General features: G+C 38.0%; 1 protein-coding gene across 1 annotated transcript; it reads left to right on the top strand.

The window, feature by feature from the left end:
• The first annotated feature begins 2744 nt into the window (after positions 1 to 2744).
• Positions 2745 to 24252, top strand: fam163ba (family with sequence similarity 163 member B, genome duplicate a). Its single transcript, XM_055040703.1, has 3 exons — positions 2745 to 3788; positions 19389 to 19504; positions 20767 to 24252. Exons 2-3 carry the CDS (start codon positions 19412 to 19414, stop codon positions 21208 to 21210), a joined length of 537 nt encoding a protein of 178 aa, XP_054896678.1. The 5' UTR covers positions 2745 to 3788; positions 19389 to 19411; the 3' UTR covers positions 21211 to 24252.

The raw sequence follows: 24252 nt of genomic DNA, 5'->3' as shown, positions 1-24252 counted from the left end.
CTGGTGCCACTACTGATGCGTCAGCAAACAGAGCTGAGACGCTGTAAAGTCAGCTGTGAATTGGGGAGACGAGGTGTGGGGGTGGGGGACACCGGATGAAATGAGTTATTACACTTAGGATTTGAATGATTCATCTGAGCCGTTCTTCTGTTTGAGTGGGCTTGTTGTTATAACTTCACTGAAGAATTGGATGCATAAAGATGAACATGTTGAACATTTTCTCTCATCCACACAGTCTAGATTTTAAATTAAATTAACATGATGGTGTAGGCTGGGGAGCAGGGCCACATCCCAACCACGGCTCCAATTATCCAATATTCTACTCACACCCAGTTCACCGATCAATCTCGGTTTATCATGTTCATTTGATCCCGCCCTCTTTTTCTCCCTGCGGGGCATCATTTCATCATCTCCTTCTAGTCCTCTTCTATCTCACTACGCTCAGCTATCTCCCTCTGCTTCCCTCCTTCATTCTTCACTACATTCACGTTCCTTCTTTATCTAAGCTCCATCTGGTCTTGAGTTGCCCACATGCTGACACTCCTCCTCTCAATCCTCCAACAGCTAGTATCCAAATGAGGATGTATCATCACATCCTATGTGACTCATCTAAAAATCTATATTTTAACTTTAATATGTACATGCACCCCCTCTCGTGTCTTGTTAAATGTTTGCTTAGGAAGTTGCGCCTTGACCGCATGCCTGTGCCCACGAGCCAACTTCTTGCATAATTCTGGCAGAACATTTAAAACGCCAAACAGAGAAAGTGAAGTTTAGCCGTATCTGAGCTTCAACGGACTGTGCTGATTTCAATTTAAGTTTCTATGCTGTTAGCTTTAGTAGCTTCACCTTAACTTGCGCCTCCGCCCATGCTTGTTTTGGCCATCAATCTCCTAAACACAATTAGAGTTTATCTAAATGATTTGCTTTCCTGAAACAGACTCAAAGACGGCCCCGCAGCATGATACTGCCACCACCATGCGTCAGCTCTTGGTTAGAAAGCTTCACTTCAACAGTACTTTTTGGCATTGTGGGGGAAGAAAACTCAGTTGAAAGATCACTTAAAATAAATATTTAAAATCCCTAAAATAATGTAAAAGTCATATTGATAATGAGCATATATAAAGTTTTGTCTGAACTACAGTATATGTGTATACTGAGTCCTAAAGAATAGATTGATCTTGTTGGTCCACTTTGTTGATGATGTTGTTGACAGAGGTTATATTAAGACTGCATGAAAGTCTCCAGTATGATGGAAGAGGACATGAGGAAATGGTTTGAAATGATCAGAGCTGTAGCCGACGTCCCTGACTCTCACTGCTGATGCCTCTCTGATGGCAGTGACCCATTTTTGCCACTCTGTGTCATGGTCCACTTTTGGTTTTATTATGTGATTTTTTTTTTTTTTTTACTAAAACTGGAAGCACCTTTTGCAGACAGGACAGTGTAAAACAACCCAAGCTCCTTTTTTTTCAACAAAAATGGCAATAAAGTGTGGTCTTTATAGTGATCAGGTCAATATGATGTGATCTGAACACTTTTAGCATTTGTGGAAGTCCATGAAAAGCATAAAACACATAAAAGCAGAATTCACTCTCCCCTCACACACCCCCCCCACACACACACACCCACCCACCCCACACACACACACACCCCACACACACACCACACACCCCCCCCCCACACACACACCCCATACACACATATATACACCCACGCTCACACACAGCCAGTCCAACCATCTCATTCTCTGCTAATATAAATATTTCAACGCTGCATACTCTCAAAGTGCTCTAATCTCCACTTCTTTCAGTCTGAATAATGAATGCAATAAAAACTCACACCACTGCCCTCAGCAGTGCCTCAAACTGCCCCGAGTCTGATCTGGATATGAGACCCAAGCAGTTGTAAGTTGGATTGGATAATTAGAAAAAAAGATGAGTAAAGAGGTTTTAGGAAAGAGTGGTTTTAAAAAAAGGGGAGTGGAACAGATTTCAGCAGTGAGATAACTGAAACCGGACCTCATAGTCAGGAGGCAAAGGGAGCAAAAGGACAAGCGACAGAAGAAGGTACACAGGGAGAAAAAGATCCTTCAAGGGACAATGTGTCCATCTTCCTAATGGAGCTTGATTAAGGTTTTGTTCCTGATGAAAAGGCCAGTTTGTCATTGTGACCTGACTGAACGCTCTGTGGTCAGGTGTAATTCTTTTAATTATTAATATGGATTTGGCTGTCCTAAAGTCATTGATTATGGTTACAAAGAAAAAATAACAGTCCTGTTTGGAGGACAAAAAGTTGGAGTTTTATGGCCCCCATTCAATAAGTGCAGGTATGCAATGGTGCACAAAAGTTTACATAAATTCAAAATCAGCATGACATTTCATGACGCTTTTCTCTGCGTCTATCAAGACGATTTTAAAGGATTCACAAAAATACACGTGACCTTTCATTTATCTCTATGAATAAACCAAAAAAAAATAAAAATAGACGTCAATTTCCTTTAATTTCCAGTTGGACTACCACATAAAATCGCTATAAAATACATTAAAGTGTCTGTTTGCAACAGTAAAAAAGAAGAAAAAAGAAAAAAAGAAGAAGTTCAAGAGGTATGGATGAATTTTTTGCCCACGTCACTGCAGCCTCAGCCCAGAAACCGTAAGCACTACTGGCTGCACTTACTACACTGACTTTCCGTTCAGGCACTGTGGCCAACCTCCCCTGGATTTAGAGCGCAGCTTTTTTTTTTTTTTTTTTCGTCTCTACGCAGAATCGGACGTCACTCTGCAAGAATCGGCAATTAATTGGCCAACGCGGAAATAACATCAGCCGTGCATAAACAGACGCCGTTATTCTCCGAGAACTATCCGGTTGCAGGCGTTTGCTTTTCCACAACAAAAGCTTTTTAAAAAGAATTAAAAAAAAAAAAAAAAAAGAAGAAGCCGGATAGCGAACATGCGGTAAGAGGATAAAACATTGAGGAGGAAGCCGGAGGAGATCCGGAGAAGAAGAAGAAAACAGAGAGAGCGGGATCTGAGCCGGGCTGGAGGCGCAACCTGGAGCGACGCTGCAACAAAAATCTGACCTCGACCTTCTGGGAGGCGGCTCGAAAGTGGTCGTTGGGGAAGAAATGGCGAAATCCCCCCCCTGCACCCATGCTGTTTCTCCAGCGCACATGTTGCCCAGGCTACTGGTGCTGCTGATCATGAGGATGTTTGCGTAGGAGTGTTATATTTTCCTGCAGATCAGTCTGCACTGTTTCAACAACTCCAGCCGGGCGGTTGATGGACTGGTGCGCTGCTGAGCACATCTGTCAGATAAAACGTCGTTATCACCGGAAACCGGTTCGCTTTTTTCTTTTCTTTTTTTTTTTTTTACGTTTGAAACCTTTTTGATTTTGCTTTAATATTTTCTTTTCTATACTCCTTTCTGGAATTGAGCTAAAGAAAAGAAAGAAATCATTTTCATCTCCAGAGAGTGTGAAGGAAGCTGGTCTACTGGAAAAGATTAAGGAAATAAGCCTGGACCTTTGCATCTTTTGTCTGGATTTTTTTTTCTTATTGATGAAGGACAGTCATAGAGGACTGGGCCCAGTTGGGGGTTATGTTTGCTTCCAGTTCAGAGTTGTGACTCTTTCAAAAGCAAAACAAAGATTTTGCATTCTCTCTCCATTCTTCCAATTGATACTTTTTCTTGGCCGTTGCTCAGATTTTTTTGTTTGAATAACTGAAGTCAACTAGGAGCGAAAAGTGCCCTGGATGTGACCCAAAGAATTCATCTTATCTCTGAAGGTAACCATGCATGCATAGATAGGTAGAGAGTTCAGCACCATGGATAGAGCCACTTACTTGCCTTTTTGAGAGTTTTCAAATGCTCTTATGAAACCATGAGCAATGTCAGTGAATACATAGGCCCAAACCAAAGATATAAACAGATGGGGGAGTGAGCATAAAGGCAAGGGACAGGTTTCTGCACTCTCCATGAAGCACTTGCTGCCTGGCCAGGGACGCCACACGCTGACAAAACCGCATGGCTTGTGAGCCAGAACTTCTGTCGCCAACTGTTAGGAACGGTTGCAATCCAAATTGTTCAGCTGAAGGTATTTTTAGTCAGGCAGGGTCAGAATACATCTCAAGAAGCATTGATGTCGCTCAAATAAAAAAAAAAAGGAAGAAAAGAGAGAGAGAGAGAGAAACAGTTGTGTAAATGTTGGTAAAATCACAGCTTAGGGTCAGAGGGAGGGGTTTGTGCAGGATGCAATCCATCACCTACTGAGTGTTTTGGAAACATTTTGATACAAAGAGCAATGACTGACCAGATGACATGTCAGTCAACAAGCAAATTTCTAAAGGCTGAGATGCAGTTTACACTTCAAGATATTTCTCAAATTCACACGAGTATTTTCTTGATGATGGTGGGACATAGCCACTCAATCTAAACTTCACACTTAAAAAGTAAAGCAGAAACAAACCTGCTTTTCATAATCTAAGCCAACAAAATCAACTGAAAGCAAAACAGAACCACTGAAATAAAATCCTTTGATGCTGTTTATAATTACACACAGGCTAGCATTTGTGTTGCAGTACAGCTACCTGTCAGAGGAAGTTACAAAAGTCAAATTATGAAACACCTATGCTTTAAAATTATAATGATGTAAAATAGGACACTTTTTTATCAATAACATTTGATGTTATGCAAAAATAAGCTGCTGCTGAGGTTCAGAAGGCTGTTCAGCTTCAACACCCGTCAGCAGAATGCACTGAAGTATGTGATGGCCTTCAACTGAAGTGATGCATAACGGCACTCCTAACATGTGTTCTTCTTATGCCTTATGTGATAGTTTATGATCCATGTGACAGCCATTAAAAAGATATTACAATCATTTGAAATATTAATTTTACTGAGGGCATTGATATAATCTGTGCCCTTAACAATATTTTCCAAAACTAATAATTTATGCTCCTCACATTTACATGCAAACAGAGTGCTTGGTGATATTAAACACAAAAAAACTAGTAAAAAGGAAAGAAATCCAGAGATTATAGTAAGATAGTAGCCTGGTTTGCTCAGACTCATGGTCACTTTCAGAGATAGAAACCACAACAATGATTCAGCTGTTTTTGTCTGTTTGTATACATGAGCTGCAGCTGTTTTGAGACAATCGTTTTAAAATATCTTTAAGCAGTGCTTTAGAAAGGCTCCATATCTTCATTATCTGAATTTTCAATCCAATTGAATGTATTTATAGCTCACCACTTTGAGCTCAAAATAAGTTAGTTATGTTCCAACAGCATTTGAGTTTAGATAATTATTTCCACTGGTGACAAGTTTTCTGTCTAAGGTAGCCCAGATGATTGCGTCAAATCACTGACTTTGGAGCAATCCCTCCCAGAACCAGCATGCAGTGGCAGGACAGTCAATCCCATTGGGTTTTGGCTTTGCAGCCGTCCGTCACTGAGCGTGCATGTAGCGCAAGTGGAGAGGAGAACTCTCCCTTCAGAGGAAGAAACCTCCGGCAGAGCTTGGCTCAGCATGAGCGGCTGTCTGCTGCAACCAGCTGGGGGTTTGACGAGAAACGTTCATGCGTTGATGTTAACGCCACCAATTACTGATGCAGCGTGAATATCACAGCATTTGTACTTGAACAAACAGTTGATTGAAGATGTATATCCATGGGGGAGCGTAATTATTGTTCATTTTGGCTCTGACTATGTGTTAGAACATTGTCAACTGTTTTAACTATTTCAGGTTTTTTAAGGTTATACTTGAAAGTGAAACCGACAACCATGTCACGATGGCAGGCTTACATTCAATGTAATAGATTTTTTTCATAGACTGAAAATGTATGAATGACATCCACACTGCTAAAAAGTTGTCATCTTGCATGCTTGCATGTTGTGACTAACCAACAAATAATAGAACAAAGCAGGGGCAAAATATATCCGTTGCCTCAGGGAAATCTACCTCTATTTATTTTTAACCTGTATTAGAGGCGTACGGTAGCCAGCCTTTACCCCACTGTCTGTTTTCAATTATTACTGACTGAGAAAATAATAACCATGAGTTAAGTTCTCAGAGCTCAAATCACTTTAGAAAAATACTTTCGATCCGTGGTAATGAAAGTGGTTGTCAAATGCAATGACTCACCACTACCTTGTTGATGTGCTTTTGGCTTTACAATCTTTAATTTGATGATGGATCATTTGAAGTTTTTTTTGTAGAATGAAAGATTGATGAATCATAACATGTTTTTCATTAATATTGGTGCAATTCTGCTGCTCTCCAATGTATCAGATGACCAAAGAACTATAAAAGGCAAGGAGGGCTTCGTGTTCCCATGCTGACTCTGTTGATGAGCTTCAGGTCACCCTAGGCCTCTTGGAAGATAAATCTCTCTCTCTTACATATTTCTGTTATAGACAGTCTTGATTTTTCCCTGGAGCCTGTCTTGAAGATGTGATGCATGTACCTGCTGTTCTACCAGCTTCCAGTCTGTTTATCGGGACAGAAACAATGAGACGAGGGAGAGAGGGAAGCTGTAGGACAAACAGAAGGAGGAAAAAGACATTTCCAAGGCAGATGGATGATGAGAAAACATCAGGACGGGATGTGAAGGAGAATAAGGAAGGTTTTGAAAGTGCTAAAAAAAATTTAATTAGTAAGCAACATATTCGTATTTTTGTAATTATTTCAACCTAACTGGGCTCAAAACGCACTCTTGGTACTCCTTGTTGGGAGAGTGGAGAGGATAGATTGAAACCGGGGGGGAAGGGAACATGCCTGCTCACTGATCATGTTAAACAGTCACCACCCACTCCTCCTCCTCTTCCTCTTTACCACCACCCATCTCTTCACTCCACCCCCTCAGCACCATGCTTTCCCCCCTCGCAGCTACACCCCGACGTGCTCACTCATCACTTGTGCACAGACGGATGTGCTCAGACCCCCAGAAGTGACCAGCACACGAACATGTCTGTGCAGAGAATCTATTGGTCGCCTGACCTCATCCCACTGAGTGATTGTTAAAAAAAAAAAAGAAGAAGAAAAAAATCTGATGTTTACTCCAAAGGGAGGTGGGGATGGAGAGGATTCGGTCAGAGGGCGTGGAAAAACTGGCTGTTTCTCTGCATCCCTCTTGAGTCTCTCCCATTGCATCTTTGCTGTGTTTGTCTGCTGTAATTTATTTAGTCATCTTAGTTCTTTGGTAAATTTGAGTAAAGATACAATTTTGATTTAAAAAGTCTTAATAATTCATCAAAATCTTTATTCTACACATTTCAACATTTGCAGCATGCAAAATTTAATGTAAAAAAAACAAACAAATATGGGTGCATCAATTTTGCAAAGGCTATTATATTATAAATTCATATTCCAATTTGTAACTGTATTACATTATGATGTGAAACTGAAATCGACTGAAACCAGAGCTTCTTTGTTTTGAAAACATCCCTTAAACCTCTGAAATCTGACAACAAATATTAACTGAAATCGTACGTGATTTATCCTAATGCTGTTTTTTGTGCACATATTTGCATATTACATAATAAATACTAAAATGAGATAATATATAACTCAGGCTAAGTTTACACTTTTAATTGAATTACACTGCATTCATTTTGAAAAAGCCCAGGGGTATTCCCATTATTAATTTCATGGTCCAAATCATTTTATCCAAGGCTTATCAACAGAGCCCACGGTTTAAAGCTTTAAATCCGAAACACAAAAGTTGCAAATGTCAGCATGGTCCCTTTTTGGAAGGAGATGTAATTAGAATAAAATACAGAACAAAATACCCAGATGCCCAGGTGGACTTTATTTAAAAACAAACAAAAAAACAAAAACAGTGATTCATAAACTTCTCAGTTTAGCGCATGATTCATTTTTGTCCCTCTACGCCGTTTGCATATGAATCTTTTTTTATTTATCAGCTTAGAGCAAGCTGGGGAAAGTTGGTGCAAATAAAACTACTTTAAAAGCATAAACCACCCACTCAAAAGCTGAAACTGTAATGGCAAAATGTCAGTCGGTAATAGAACTGTAGTCATAGAAACTGAAGATCAGCTCATACTGTTGCTCATGCCGTCTCTGGAGCGCTGACCATTAGTGGTAACAGCCGAGCAATCAGCAGATTTTGAAAACACTCCCAAAACGTTTCTATTTTAAAATTTTCTGCATGCATTTTTATCTTCTGATTCTATTTTTTCAACATGTTCCATATCCGTTCTGCTAATTTATCCATTTTTAGAGGTTTCTTACGTTTCTTTTTGTTGGTTTCATGTTTTGTAATATGAATAGTGGATCGGCCATTCTTAATCACAGACAAATATGCATCCTGTTTTATCTCAGGATTGGAGCTTGCAGCTTCATGCATGCACAGGCTAATAGGAAACTGTGTCTGCTTTGTGCATGCATAGACAATGTCAAATGCATATTGTGGCCAAGTCACAATCTGGCTTTATGTGAATTGTGGCTTTAATCATTAAACTAAAAGGCAAATCAACTCACTATGACTGAATGATGCCTTGAAACATTTTAAATTCAATTTAAATCTAACAAACTATGTAGAATTAAGTAAGTTTTAGAATCTGATTTTAAATTTTGTATACATTTTTCCACAAACAGAAAGATTGTACATGTGTCTAAATGTGAAATGTGTACTTTCTTTCCATTTCGTGGAAAGAAAGTATGTTCACGTTTCTGAAGTGCTGTTTTTGATATTCCCCTATTTTACATAGCATTTCCTTTTGTGTATATTTCCTTATGAACTAATATTAGTTCTATGAACGTCCCCAAGTGGCCAAATAATTATTTACTGAATTAATTAGAATGTATGTCAGTACTACTCAGGAACTGTTCTGACTTTTCAGCTCCCAGAATTGAGTTGAAACTTTATCAGTTCAGACAGAGCATCTGCATAGTGTAATCAGTGGGTGGCCGATTGAAACCCGTTGTTCCATTTGTCTCAGTTGTTGTGTTTTCACCCATCTTGCTTTCTGTTGTTGGTCAGAGGCCCTGGTGGCACAGGTGCATGGCAGCCTTGCTTTTGTCAGAGTGCACCAGGGCAGCTGGGGTTACAATCTAGCTGCAGTGTGTTGTGTGAAGAGCTTTGAAGGCCTTGGACTTAATAAAGTAATAAAGGCCATTTATCATTTTACCCTTTTTTATATTAATTAATTCTCCTAAATATTTGACAACTGGGGGCACTAAACTTTTAGAAATGTTCAAATAATAAATAATAAAAATTGACTTTGACACAAAATTACCTCACTTCGTCCTTACATAGTATCCTGTAGATTCCACATCTTTCATTCCAATATGCCTCCAATTTTGCACAGCTCCAAAAGATACACATGCTTATATGTGATATGACCAAATGTTTTACCAAGTGCTGCATAATTTCATGTTTCGAGACTCTTTTCTACACACTTTTTGAGAAGCAGGTGACGACATAAGAAATAGTTTGACAGCATCTTTACCTTTAGTCAGAATATCAAATGGGAGCTGGAGTTTTGTCGTGTTAGACCACAGAAAAGAAAAGCCAGCCCAAAACAACGCTCCAGAGGATTTGTGACGCAATCTGAGCTAAAATAAAAATAATAAAACTGATCATTTTTAATAGATATTTTCTACATTTTTTCTTTTTATTCACACTGTACATCTTCTCATCCACTGGAAGGGGATTTAATAGTTGTGTCTTGGCCTACAGTACACTTCTTCTAGTTTCACTGCATTTTTCTTGCAGATGTACAGGTGTGTTCATGCAGATTTCCCTTACATGCTGTCATTTTGGTACATACATTTAGATGAAATATCAAACAACACATCCTTTATGAGGGCGTTGTGATCAGGTTGCATGTCCTTGAGGTAAAGAGAACCAGTGTGTGAAACTGCAAAATCATCCTGCCTCATTTTCAGCCTTCTCCCCAATTAGAAACAACTAGCTAAGCAGATATGTTCCTCTTTTAATAAAAGATTGAAAATAATTTTTCTACTTAGTTGAAATTGTCATGAAAATGCCATTTGGGCAGTTCAGGAAACTTATTATTGGACTGCACTTATTATTTCAACTTCACATCAGCTCACAAGTCTAACAATGCTAGAAAAAAATACATTTTCATATCATAGTATTTGTTTCATCCACTCTCGCAATACAAAACCAACACTGACAGATGTGGGTGTACTCGTACTGTTCACTGCAAACGTTTGTTTGAAAAGTTGACGTCTTTTCACATGCATATTTTCATAGACCAAAGCAAACGGTTTACAGTTTGTGATCAAATTTGAAATGACCTGTGGGGCGTAAAATGCAAAAATTCTCTCCTGAAAAGAGCAAGTGCTTTGTTGACATAGTGACTCAAATTGAACTTAGCAGCGTGTTGCCTTACAAAAGAATAGTATTTAGTGGAAGGCAGTGATTAAATCTGAGCAGTGCAAGTGAAAGATGGTATCTATATTCAATTGTATGTAGATAGTCATTGTATATAAATAAATAGATATAGATAGTGATGTACTGATCTATTAGTAGATGTGAAAAACATGATTTGTTTGGTTAGTTTTCAACATTTTTGCACTTTGTTTCCATGTTGCAAATATAAGTGATGCATCTTGTAGTTCATTCTCTGAGTCTCTCATAAGGAGCAGATCTGTAAGACATCAGAGAACAGCACTGGCTATAATTTTTTCATTGGATTTTGTTTTAGAGCTCATACATTTTGTGTCCTACTATTTATTGATATTCAATCAAGATTTACATTGTTAACTGGAGAAATCTGTCTCCTTGATCTGCTTCAAAATGACATTTCCAGCTTGAATTTATCGCTAGCAGGATTGTCCTGCTCTTTGATCAAGAAAGGAAACTAAGTTATCCACACGGAGTGAGTTGTACAGGGCTGCACATGTGGGAGCACTTAGAATCGTAACATTGATCTGGAAGATGTAGATGCAAAACAACTGCTGTGACAATAACCAACACATTTCAGAGCAGTTTATTTTAAATGGATTAAATCAACTGGTAATAATCCTAATCCAAAGTATTTCCTGTTGTTTATGTCTTTTAGAAAATCATGGTCATGACACCCCCCCCCCCCAAAAAAATGAATGTAACATGTAACTGAGGCATCGCTTTACTCTTCATTGAGTCTCAAGTTATTCCATCATTGGATTTTCCTGGGTTTATTAATGATCTGACATCTGCCAATCTTTCAAATGGGAAAGACAAGAAAACATGAAATTGAAGTAAGTTTATTAATTCATTAGTTTAAAATAGCTAAAAGAATGTAAACTGGGAGATGTTGGCTTTTAGAAGAGAGAGAAACAAGGCTGATTAAGGATCCATTTAGCTAGCATAGACTATGAGGAGGATGTTAAGGGAGACAAAAACTCCAACAATTTTTCAGGCAACTTTTTTGAGCGTACCCCACCTCTGTCCTAATCACTGCTCCAGACCCAGCTTTACCTCAACCCTGCAAGGATAAGTGGGTTTAAACAATGGATGGATGGACTCTTGACTGAGAGACTTTGTTTTTTGTGCCATTTCCCTGAATAGGTTTAACGTCAGTCCCTTTGAGCTGGTGGGCAAAAAATCCTGTACTTTGTCTTCATGAATCAAAAGTACAAGCATGCTGTCAGTCAGCAGAGCAGCGACTACCCTCAATTCTCTGTGATACTGGAAGAACTGAAATATCTCAGACCCCACTGCAGCCCCTGGTGGTGCCAAGATTATAGCCTGTCGCCCTCAGACCAATGGTGTTATTTGCACAGCAGAGGGTAGAGCTTTGTGAAGCAGAGAGGAGGAACAGGAAGTGCAGCATCAAACTGACAAAATGTGATTACATGCAATTATTTTGAGATGATTTCAAAACTGAAAGCTTTTTTTTTTTGTCTTTCTTTAATTATTTGGAATAACAGAACATGACTGACAGTGAAAGTTTTTAAACTCAGTATGTTTGACATAAAATGTGAAAAGGAAACTGGGGATTTTTAAAAGTGTTTTGAGCCACATAGATGTCCTAAAATTGAGCAAATCTGCTTTAACTGTGCTAGATCTACACAGACATGGCAAGAGTTGAGTGACTCATAAAATATCCTAAATTTAAACCTTTTGTTTCAATGTCCTGTTAAATAGGGCAAAGTTGGCGTAGATATCAACAGTATTTGCTGAATATAGGAGATTTTTGCAGAGGATAGTGTACAGGGTCACTGTAAAGCTATTCATGCACCTTGAACATTTTCACATTTGATCATATAATCACAAAGTCTGTGTATTGTGGCTCATAATTGTAAAGTAGAAAGTAAGGGATGTATATTTTTCAAAGGTTTTTCATATTAAAATCTGAGACATGCATTTGTATTTAGCCCCAATTACTCTCGTGCCCCTAATTAAGATCCAGTCAATTTCCTTGAGACGTCAGCACAACAATAAATATACTTAATATATTATTTGCACTTCTGTAAAGGCATCAGAGGATTGTTAGAGAACATTAGTGAAAACAGGCGTTATGAAAAAAATCACCCGGCATTAGGTTCAGAAAACTGTCAGCTAACATTTCTGCAGACCCCACACATCCTGGATCAAACAATTTACAATGCTAAATGTACAGCCAGTGCAACAATGGAAGTTCAGTTCAAAATCAAGTGTGTCCCAGTCAAAGTCCAGACATACTGTTAAAATTTTAATGTGGATTGACTACATAAATCATAACACATCAAGTTTTTGTATGTAATATGTTTAAATGTAAATTTAAACACATTTTAATGAGGCTCTTTAAATCAATATTTTTTGTCAAGAAATTTGAAAAAAAAATTCTGAAATTTTATAGTTGATCCTAAAAACTTTAAAAATAAGTTATTTTGTTGTTTTTCTGGTGCGCTTTATGTGATATCCATACTTTGAGGTCCTGAAAGTAGATTGGGATTAAACTGAAAAGCCAGAAGAGGTATTTATCACATTATAAAGGATGTTTCGGACACCAAAAAGGCCAGTCATGGTTGGCTGCTTCAGTCCATGCACAGCACATTTGAGGTTAAAGCAGCAGACTGGACTTAAATCAGCCTGCAATTTGTAAAGAAGAGCAGTAAGGTCATTCAAATGGATGAGGGACATTTAGTGAGCTGTATAATTAAATGAAGAGACCCTCAGGTCTCCTTTCAGTGCTATATTCATGCAAGCCAAGAGCCATTTTTATGATATATCATTTGCAGAGGAGCACTAATTACAGAAATGTTTCCTGGGCAATAATGAGACACATGTGGAGGATAAAAACACATTTATAGCTACCACCTTGTTCTTCAGCCTCAACCCCAAATTATTCTCCTTTCGTCCGTTTCTCTCTTGTACCTGATTCAAGGTCAGCATGAGGAGTGAGTTAAGCTGGCTTTAGTAGAGGGATGGGCTAGAAGGGACTTACCCCCAGGCAGTCGTCATCTGAGTTGTCATTATTCTTGGAGATGGGTTCAGGGACATAGAAAGATGGTGGAATAATATGCAAGGACAGAGTGAGTCAGGAAGTGAGAGTCAAGTTATACAGTCATGGTTGGTGCAGCCAGACATAGTGATGTAGAGAAAAGCAATATGTGAAGGCTAAAGGATGACTTTTTCACCCTCTTAAATTAATCTTTACTTTAGTCTGTAAGAAAAGAAGATGAAATTTTGGAGCGCTTTAGCAGGTTTTTATTTTTTGAAATACTTAACCTAAATTCCATATAATTTCCAATAAGTTCTTCTTTTTCTTGAGTTACATGAGCAGATACTTCACTATGATGTGTTGTCTGATTAATCTCAGGCTTTTTCTTTCTATGATAAAGTAGAAAAAGGAGCTATTGCTTTTGGAAAAAAGATTCATATACTAATTTGCTTATCTAAGAAGATCAGTAAAACTCCCAAGTGTTTAAAGAGCAATAAAACTTGCTTTCCAGCATTTAAAATTTATTCTGAACTGCCGTTCAGAAGAAACATGTGAAACACATTCGCTTTGGGAAAATAAAAAAACTGTATACACACCAATGGCAGAAAAGAAATGGCAGCATCAGCGGCTTTGAGCTGACTTTCAGACCAACTTGTGTTTATCCTGATAGGATTTCCAGGACAAATTGTGACTCCCGTTAAGTCAGAGCAAGGATTGTGAAGAATCGGATGAAAGCTTTAATGTTCAGCAGCTTTATGGTCAGTAAGGAAGCAAAAGGTTCTAGTTTACAATTTCCAACTTCTTAAAACAACTCCAGTTTCAAAATGTCCTTGTCATTTTATAAACATATTCACTTTTGCTTTAAATAATTGTTGATATCGTAGGTGGTCATAGGTCATGTTCTGCTATTACTGTTGCATGTGAAATAACATATCTCATTCAAAGCAGAAAACACTAAATGTAATGTGATGAAAAACTGAACAATTCTTTAGGCAAATGCTACTTGATGGATTTTTACTCCTGGATTTCAACATAAAATCCAGGATGATGGTCAGAGAGATGTTTAAAGTGACAGAAGGCATTAAGCTGGAGGTTCTTTCCTTTGTTCATCTTTACTGTACCTGCAAACCCACAGGTGGTCTCAGTTGATTGAATTTTTTATTTATTTTTTGTTAAACACATTTGTAAGTCTGTATTCATCTATGGACCCTTGCTGAGAGGAAATTCACTAGCTAGAACATGTGATCATTTGTAGTTATGGTTGCTTTGTAGTGGGACTGACTGCACCTTTAATTAAAGGGAAAGGTGGCATCTGCGATAAGATCATTCAATTATTCAAACATCATTGCATTGATTCTCATATTGCCAGTGAAGATGAGCCAGGCTGAATAGTTAAAGTTAATGAAAAGAACTGTTAGAGAGCCTGAATTCCCTAAAGCGGACTCTATGGCTATGCACTGTGGCATTGTGTACTCTATTTAGTGTATCTGTGTTGTTCAAATTCACTCTTTGACATCCACCATTGCAACCGAGTTCTTCCCATTGTTCCAGAGACATGTTACTGTCTGTTGTGCGCGACTCAAATCCACCACCTACTGTGTACTTTTCTACCGCTGAACTGAAAGCCTGTCAACAGCCATTATTCCGAGCAAGACCTCTGCTGTGATCCCTGCCATGTTTCATCGAAGTGCGGAAATTTATTCTAACGCTCACTGTCTGAGCATGTTAGCTACCACTAAAATTACAGCATGTGGGTGTTTGTGGGTGTTTTGTGTGCGCGTCTACCCGCTGCTATCGCTCTACTGCTTCCAACTCTTGTCGTTCCTGTGGACGAATCCCTGCAAAAGCAGCTGAGTGGACGGGTTTCGAAGGCTCTATTTCACAGTGGAGTCTGAAGGACCTGTGTGTCAGGGTGTGTGTGGTCAAACAATTAGCACTGTTTGTCACCTTCTCACAACACATCCCTCACATGCTGATCTGATTAATGGAGTCCCAATGGATTGTCTGCCTCGCCTCAACAGTGACTAAAGTAATGTCTGTGTCTCTGTTTGCAAAGAATTGAAAAGTTGTTTACTTATTTTGTTGTTGTTGTTGGGGTTTTTTTTTTAACCTTTTTTGATACTATAGGTATATGGCCTGAATTAAATATTTAACCAAATTGTATATAGGATCATACCGTTTGTTCTTCCACTTTTCTGATTTAGACAATTCCAGTTGGCAGAGTTTACTCCAAAAACCTTTCTACATTTTGTCCCATTATGGGGTAATTTATTAGAAATTTAATTTCACTTAGTAGACCAACAGAAAGCAAAACATGATTGTGAAGTTGAGGAAAAAAGATACATAAAAACTGTGACTTGCATTTTTTTTATAAATCCCAATTCAATTCTGAAATGTTCAAAGAGTATGAATACTTGAAGACCATGAAAGGAGTGGAGCATGATTTTGATCAAAATGTTTGGCTTGGATAAGGGTAATGACTTCAACTCGGCAAAGAAAACTAAAAAAAAACTCAATAAAAGTGACGCTCTCAACACCCAGGAGTGTCATTTGTTCGTCTGGATTTCTGAACAAGTCCTCCCCACTCAGGATTTGCATTTGATTTTGCTTGATCCTAATCCTGACCAAATCTTCTAACGTGGAGCAGAAATACAAATTAGAAGTGCATCAATCTTTGTTACATTCAATTTCTAACACTAGGACGACGCTTTCATTTAATATTCTAGTTTTTTGAGGGATTTTTAACCTTTTAAGCCACACTTTGTGTCCCACTTCTTTTGTAATTTTAGTTTGGCTTAAGTGTATGTGTTTGAAATGATTGATGTATTTCACACAAATTGAAGAAAAAATATATCTGAATATATTTTATAAGAATGTCCTTCAACAAAGAAGTTTGCATCTGATGATAACTCATGTAGACATTTCTCAAAACATAACAAAACCATGAGAAATAAGTGGAAATTAAAATAAGCTCATTTGTTGATATATAGACATTTATTTCACAAATGATATGCTGAAAATTATCTTAGCCTCAAGTATCAATGGAAAGACATGGTTGGCATTATGGCAATCATAGAGATAACAAGATCTTTAACAAAAAAACATTTAGCCTTGCTGTCTGCATTTATGTTAATGTTTACCAGTATTGCACACTGCTGCTAATTATTTTTTATCACCTAAAAAGAAACATATGGCTCCTTATTTTTTTAATTGACCAGTTTCTCAACAGGAATGTTTTCGACTCCTGCCTGTGGCGCTCTTACTGACGCTTTACTTGCTCTAAAAATGAGATGAAACTTTCTCTTCTGCTTTCTTCCGCTGACACAAAGTTCTACACGTCTTTTAATTACAAACCTCTGAGGCAAAAAGACACTGCTCAAGCTGTTCCTTCTTGTTTGTTTGGCTGAGTGACCTGCCGACTGGATTAGAGTCCAGCTGTATCACAGCTTGAGAGAAGAGCAGCGGCGTTTTGTTTGTAGATGAGCAATGTGCTTTGTGTTCCTCTAAAACTTTACAGGCTGTCTTTGAGGAGACGCGCTGCAGAACGGTTTTAGAACTCAAGGAAGTTACAGACTGATGCATTTGATATAGCTTAGCATTGCTTCAAGGCTATTGAATAGTTCTCTAAATAGCAAATGCTTTTCACTTGAAGTCACTCCAACAAATTCAAGCTAGGATGTGTTTGGAGCAGCCGGAGGAAAGTTTTTTCCACGAATTTTTATTTATTTATTTTTTTTAAAGAATTCTCCCATTTTTATTTGTCTTGCTCATAGTGAAGTTTCGTCTTTTCATCATATGCCCACACTTCAGTGCTGTGTTCTCGCTTGCTCATAATGACTTTTGCTATTGAGTCATGACTTAGCAACAAGTCTGCCGGCCTATTTTTGGTTTCAGGCAATTATCCAGAATGGCATGTGTTGGTGTGGTCCTGTGACACTTTCAGATACAACAAAGAGAAAAGGTCTCTGCCCACATCTGTCAAGCTTCAGATCTAATAGCATGTTATTGAACTTGTAGACGGAATGACACATCTCATTATGTTGTGAAAACGACCCAAAGATAGAAACCAAATCAGTTTTTAGCTCCATTGGTTTGCATAATATTATCTGCTGCAGTTAGTTGAACATAAAACAAACAAACAAAAACGGAAAGTTTTACAGATAAATTAGTGAACTTTATTTTTCACAGATAAAAATCACAAACACTACAGTGAAACACAAACACAAATTCTAATGATAAAGAAAAATTATATTAAGAAATTAAATGCCAGCACTTTCCACATCTATACCCCCCTAAAGCTAATGTATGAATATTTTAAAATAACATCTACAAATAAAAAAATAAATAAAATCTAAGTTCATCCAAACTGGGAGTTTATTGAATAATTAGAATGTTAAATATCTAAAACTGTGACATTCAAGTTTGCAGAGGATCCAATTTTATCTTGCCATCACACACACTGAGGAAAATTATAATAGAGTTCAAAAATATGATATTATGCTCCTGCAATAAAAGGTAAATTTTATTTTTTGCAGATCATTTCCAGAGGTTAGAATATGCTGGGAGCACAGCATGTGAAAGAGAACTTGATGCCACAAATTTTAATTACTTCTCTGTGTGCAAAGAGTCTCCAATAAAGGTTCAATAAAGATTAAAAAAAAAATCCTTTGTGATAAAGTATACGGTTAATTAAAAAGTGGAATTTTCATCACCAAATCTATATTTAGTAGGTTCAATGGAAGCATATTTTTCATGCATATCTCCCATTTAAATATAATAAAAGCAACAGATTATGAAACATTTGCTTCAAAGAAGTGAAAGAGGACATCAGTCACATCTCTTCTTCAGGCTAATAATTGCATGCTGTTCAGTCCAAAACATTTTTGGGACGTGTGTCTTGGCTGATTCAGTGGACAGCTTGAAGTGAGAATGTCTAAACCCCAAACTCCATCCTCACAAACCCATTTACTAATTAAATCACAACCACTTAAGCCACTCTAAGACGCAACAAAACTATCTTCAACAGGTCTAGTGATGGCAAAATTACAAGAAAATGAGTTACCATAGCTACATTATTAATTAGATGCAACTCCAATGTTGACAGTGGCATTCTGCAGCAACATCCGCAGCATTCTGAACAGTACATTGTACTGATGAAGTGTGCTGTATCCACCTCTGTTTCTGCTTCCACTCCCTTCACCTGGTAGATGTGAAGTTAGAGAAATAAGAGCATGTTCAAACATTTTATTTTTAACCTCAGTGATATTTGAAAGTAATCAAACCTATAAACTAATTTTCTACTGTTGTGTTTTCCTCTGCCAAAGTGGAATTAGATGTGCAGGACAATAAACAGACCAGTCATTCAAAAAATTTACTTTGTGTTAGTGCAGCATTGGCACCTCATGAATATGTATGATGATAAATGATACAGAAATGTTCCCATTTCATAAGATTTAGTGATTTATCTACATGAACACATTTTGCCTCTATATTTTTATACTTTTGCGTCGCCACAGCATTTTACTGTCAGCCGTGAAACGCTCCTCTTTGTCAACCCCCCTCTTTTCTCCCACTCTCTCCCACCTACTCTTCTTCATTTTTATGCACCGTCTGCTTTTGTTCCATCTACCCCCGTTTATTTCCATCCATCCTTTACACCATTTACCTCTTTGCTCTGCTGTCATGCCTACGTCTCATTTTTAACAGCTGTCCTGGAGTTGATTGCTGATTTTCCCCTCCCTTGCAGACTGCGTTCCGCTCCGAGATCCTGTCTATATTATGAACCGCACTTTCAGGATGATTCCATTACATGCCTCCTAGCTGCTGGATAATTCAATAAGCACCACTGAGCTGACACACAGTTATAATCTACTTAATGAAGCTACTGTACTGATGAAGTGTTTGCTGTTTCCACCTCTGTTTCTGCTTCTACTCCCTTCACCATTCTTCCTCTTTGCTCTTTATTTCCCTCCTCCTTGCTCTTTGCAGGGTGTTGATGGAGAGCCATTCGAATGACAGCCGGGACAGTGGTCATCACTGGTGGAATTCTTGCTACGGTTATATTACTCCTTATCATCGCAGTATTGTGCTACTGTAGGCTACAGGTGAGGCTCCACTTACCAATTTGTTCATAAACACATGAAATGATCATGCCGAGTTGTAGTATTATAAAATGCATTCTGTTCTTCACTTTTCAGAACTTAGTAATTATTCTCCTTGAAGAAATTGAACTCTAAAAGAACCTGCAAACTATTTTACCCATATTTAGAGGTTATTTTTCAGAACTTAAAAGGTAGTTTGCTGGGACTTTGATGGAGCTTTCCAAATTGTTTTGAAACTTCCTGTATAGTACCGGATACTATGCTGAATACTTTTCTGGAAATGTCTTATGTTTTTCAATCAATTGTCTCAGAGGTATTTTTCAGTTTCTTTCTTCAAACTTATTCTATATACAGTCAACAAAACATTTCTTTGTAAGTTTCTCAGAATTTTCCAGTAACTTTTCTGAAACTTTCCTACAACTTATTGGTTATTTAGCTAGAATTTAAATGATGTACCAAAACAAAAAAGCCAGATGCTAGATTTCAGAAAAGTAATTGGGAAGGTCTAGAGTTTAACCTCCGAGGTCTGTGAAAGTAGCCTAAAAAAATGCTGACTGTATTACAGATCTACAATTTTTTTTTCCAAAGTGAAAAGCATAACAGGTCCAAAGCAAAACAATACTCCAGTCCAAATACATGTATCCTTGTCAACTTTAGTCTATCACATGGACCATTTTAACCAGGTGGCAACAAGTGTCATTTTTATTCTGAAATGTTTGAATTCTAAGAAATTTTATGATATTGCACATTTAGGACAAAGCATTAATTGACTCATGCTTCTGTTTTCTGTTTGACAAGAAACAAACAGGGTTTAAGAATGGCTTCACGCCTCAGTTTCTGACTAAACAGACTGATTAAAGCCTCTCATCCAAATATTCATCTTTTGTCAACAGTTGATGACTGTTATAATTTCAGCAAATTTCAATGACCAATAAACCTAATAGGCAACAGTAACATCTAAAAACAATATCCAAATCACATCTTAAAACTGGTTTTGGCCAGAAAATAAGAGAAATTCAAAAGATTTAGTTTTATAGTACAGGTACTGGCAGCAAAAATCTGACAAAGTGCAAATAACTTTTCTGTTTCAGGGTTTGTGACAAAGGAAGCAGCATTATTCAGATTAAACGTGAAGCTATAAAACAGAAACCCTTAAAAATAATTTAACTCTTTCAAAAATATTCAGATCCCCTGAACATCCTCACATTTTCTCTCATTTTTCCTTCTTTTCTTCTCTTCAACCTTCTTTTCTTCCCCCTCTCCAGTATTATTGCTGTAAGAAGGAAGAGTCAGAGTCGGAGGAGGAGGAGCCGGACTTTGCTGTCACGTCCCGCATCCCGCCGGTTCACTCGAACCACAACATTGTGGCGGCGACGGCTGCCGCCTCCTCCATGCCCAATGGCCCCGCCATTTTCTCCACCCCTCCTTTGGCTAGAAAACTGACACGTTCGCAGACCTTCTGTCCATCATGCACGCACTATGACTTGCCTTTCTACCTTCAGCCTCCTCCTCCGCCACAGCAGGTCCACCACCAACCAGAAGGCCTGAGGAATGGTGGAGAACGCGTCAGCTACCGCAGCGTCCAGCAGCAGGATCTGGACCTGCCAGTGCCTGTTAACATTTCAAACTATCGTAAGCCAAACCTGGCCCGCTCTGTCACCATGAGGGAAATGTTTACGCGCAGCTGTAGCATCAGCACTGATGTTTAGCTGAGCGAAGGTGGACGCTCGTTGCTGTGAGTCCACACCTGGACAGGACTTGAGTTTTGCCCTGTCGCCACCTGCAGATTGGACCACTCTGATGGCTCTCAGGACAGTTTTTTTTTCTCTCTCACCTTTACACTTTTCAGGCCCAGGAGCTTACTTTGCCCAGGCTAAGTATTAAAAAGTGTTCTAAAATGTCAATGGATGAAATAAGCTTTGTTTTATTTTGAGTGGTAAAGTTTGTGTTGCCCTACTTCCCTACTTTCTGACCTGAAACACTAGCAGATTACTGCGACACCAAAATGATGATGTGCTCAGGGGGGATTTTATCTTTTACACAGCTGCTACAAATGAAAAATGACCGGGAGAAATCTGGTGCCCTCCATTAAGAAAGGATGATCTGTTTGTTCCTCCATCAACAGATTATAGAGATTTTTAAATATTATCCACAAAGATTAGAGAGGAGGAGGAGAAGGAGGGTGTTTTCATGTTTTTAGCTACCACCCACAGATGTTTTTGATAGTTTTAACTTTGGACTTAACATTTTAAGACATTAAGGGCTCACAGAAGATTTTAATTCCCTCTCATTTTTCAAATCCTTTCATGTCTCAACTTTAATAGTCTCTCTGAGAGAGCACAGGGGGTTCATCCCGCTTGAAGACGAGAGGAGAACCTTCATGTTCTATCCGGGAGAAGTCGGCTGTGTTATTGCATTATATTCAGAAAGTAAATGTGAGTTTACGGGCATGCATTGTGGGTATAAGCGTGTATTGTGTTCTGTTGTTATGCCATAATTTTTCAATTCATTATAATCAAACACAAAGCTGTCACCCAAATGTTTAATGAACCAGGAGCAGAGGCGTGTTGCAATAATATTTCATCGTGAAAGTGGAAGAGAACGCCATGAGCCACAGAGAGACAGATTATAACAAACCCTAACAATATTGTTTGATTTACTGATAGAAAGTGTAAGACAGAAGTTAGACGAGCGGTATTTAACTTTCAGTGTAATCTCTGTTCTTTACTGAAGTTTTAGCTTGTGGACTTTTCAGCGTACATCTTGTATTGTATGTGACCACTGATATCCGGATGCTTTGGCTAAAGATTCACCCTTAAAGGCACATGCATAAATATTTAATAGGCCACACTTCAGTCTCTTTCCCCTCCCTCTCTCTCGAGTCAGTGGACTGAAGAAAATATGCTCTTGCTCTGAGGTACTGAGAGAGTTCCTGCTCTGGATTGTTTTTACTTTCTCCACAAGGCTGACCGGACTGGCTGAAGGGCTGATTTTTCAACTGGAAGAGCATTTTATGGTCCGAGGACATTCAGCTGAAAATTATTCATTGCTTGATTTCAAAAGAGTCGTCTGTGTGAGAAATTTGAAGCTGACTAGAGTGTCCTTCTTGGACCCCGACAGCCTTTTTCTATTAAATAGATGGTAGACACATGTGTACTTCTGGCCTTCCATTTTTGTCTCTGTAATATTTACCAACAATTATGGTTGTTTATTTACCTGGAAGTGAAACAGTGCATAATTTCATTTTTCCTTTTCTGACATGATCAAACAGTGCCTTGCAAAAGTATTATTATTACCCCATCAAGTTTCCACATTTTGTCATATTACTATCACAAAAATCTGAGTATTTTATAGGGATTTTATGGGATTTTACACAAACTAATGCATAATTGTGAAGTGGAAGGAAAACTGTATATGTGCTTCACAAACAAAAATCAAAAGTTTGTCCAGGAATTTGAACTCACCCTCCTTCATTCTGATACCGCTGGACAAAATCCAGTGCAATCAGATGCCTGCAGATGTCGACCTTCTTAGTAAATATAGATGATATGTAAGTACTTGGAACTCGACATAAATTTAGCTGCTTGAAATCATTGGTGTTTTTCAAACTTTTTTATGATGAGAAAAAATGTCATGAAGACCAAGGAACATACCAGACAAGTCAGAGATAAAATTGTTTATACGTTTAAAGCAGAATATATCACAGAACATAATTCAACATGTCAACATGAAGCTGGTAAGACAGGTTAGAGCTAAATATCAGTAAATATCCTGATTACCAAGCTTGAGATTTGAGGTTTACTTCTAAAGGGAAACAAACCAGAACAAATAGCCAAATAGTTTAGAATAAACTAGATTCAAGTTAAAATGGACCATTCAAAGTCCACACCTAATTTCAGTCACTAGATGTGGAAAACTACCCCTAAAAATCATAATACCTTTACTTGCACAGGGATTAGCAATAAAATAATCTCTTAACTTACTGCTAAGAGATAGCTTACTGCTATCACAGTAACAGAGATAGCTCCAGGGGAAAAGAATACAAGTACATACCACACTCTTCATATTTTATTCAGGGAAAAGGTTGAAATTTACAAATTAGTACAATGTTGTATAAAATTATATAAAATTCCTTTGAAATAATCTGAAATTTATTGTTGTGAGATAACAAATGGAACAAAGTTCAAGAAGCATGAATACTTTTGTAAGGCACTTTACAAAAAGTCATAAATCTAACTGTTCCAGGGCATAATGCAGCCATAACACACCCTCCTGTTCTACATTTTGATCATATGTGTCACAGCTGACCGCCGAGCCTACACATTTGAAATTTAATTTTTATCTTAAACCCTCTGATGACCCTTTAAAAGTATGAAACGTGGGAGCAGCGAAATACTACAGAGGCCCGACACCCTCCCTGGTCCTCACAGAGACAGCTATAGCTAAACATGTTCACACAGAACACATGCAGACTCACAAGTTCTCATTGTTTATATTGTTGAAGCTGAATTTTAACCAGATGCACAGCTAATGTAGTGCCATAAAGAAGTATGAGAGAAATACATAATTAAGAGGACTATTATTATGATTACTATTATTAGAGGTGTTTATTAAAATGAATTGTGATTTATGTTCAGGTATTTACATTAGTTGCATTATTTTTTGATCCAGCCGTTTTTTCAGACTGAGTACAGTGTTTCTAATATATAACTAACAGACACAATGTTGCTAATAAAATGGTGTTAAAATTA

Source organism: Poeciliopsis prolifica, unplaced genomic scaffold (assembly GCF_027474105.1).
Source record: "Poeciliopsis prolifica strain line A6 unplaced genomic scaffold, Auburn_PproV2 SCAFFOLD015, whole genome shotgun sequence".
NCBI lineage: Eukaryota > Metazoa > Chordata > Actinopteri > Cyprinodontiformes > Poeciliidae > Poeciliopsis > Poeciliopsis prolifica.
This window is presented reverse-complemented; position numbering and strand designations above follow the sequence as displayed.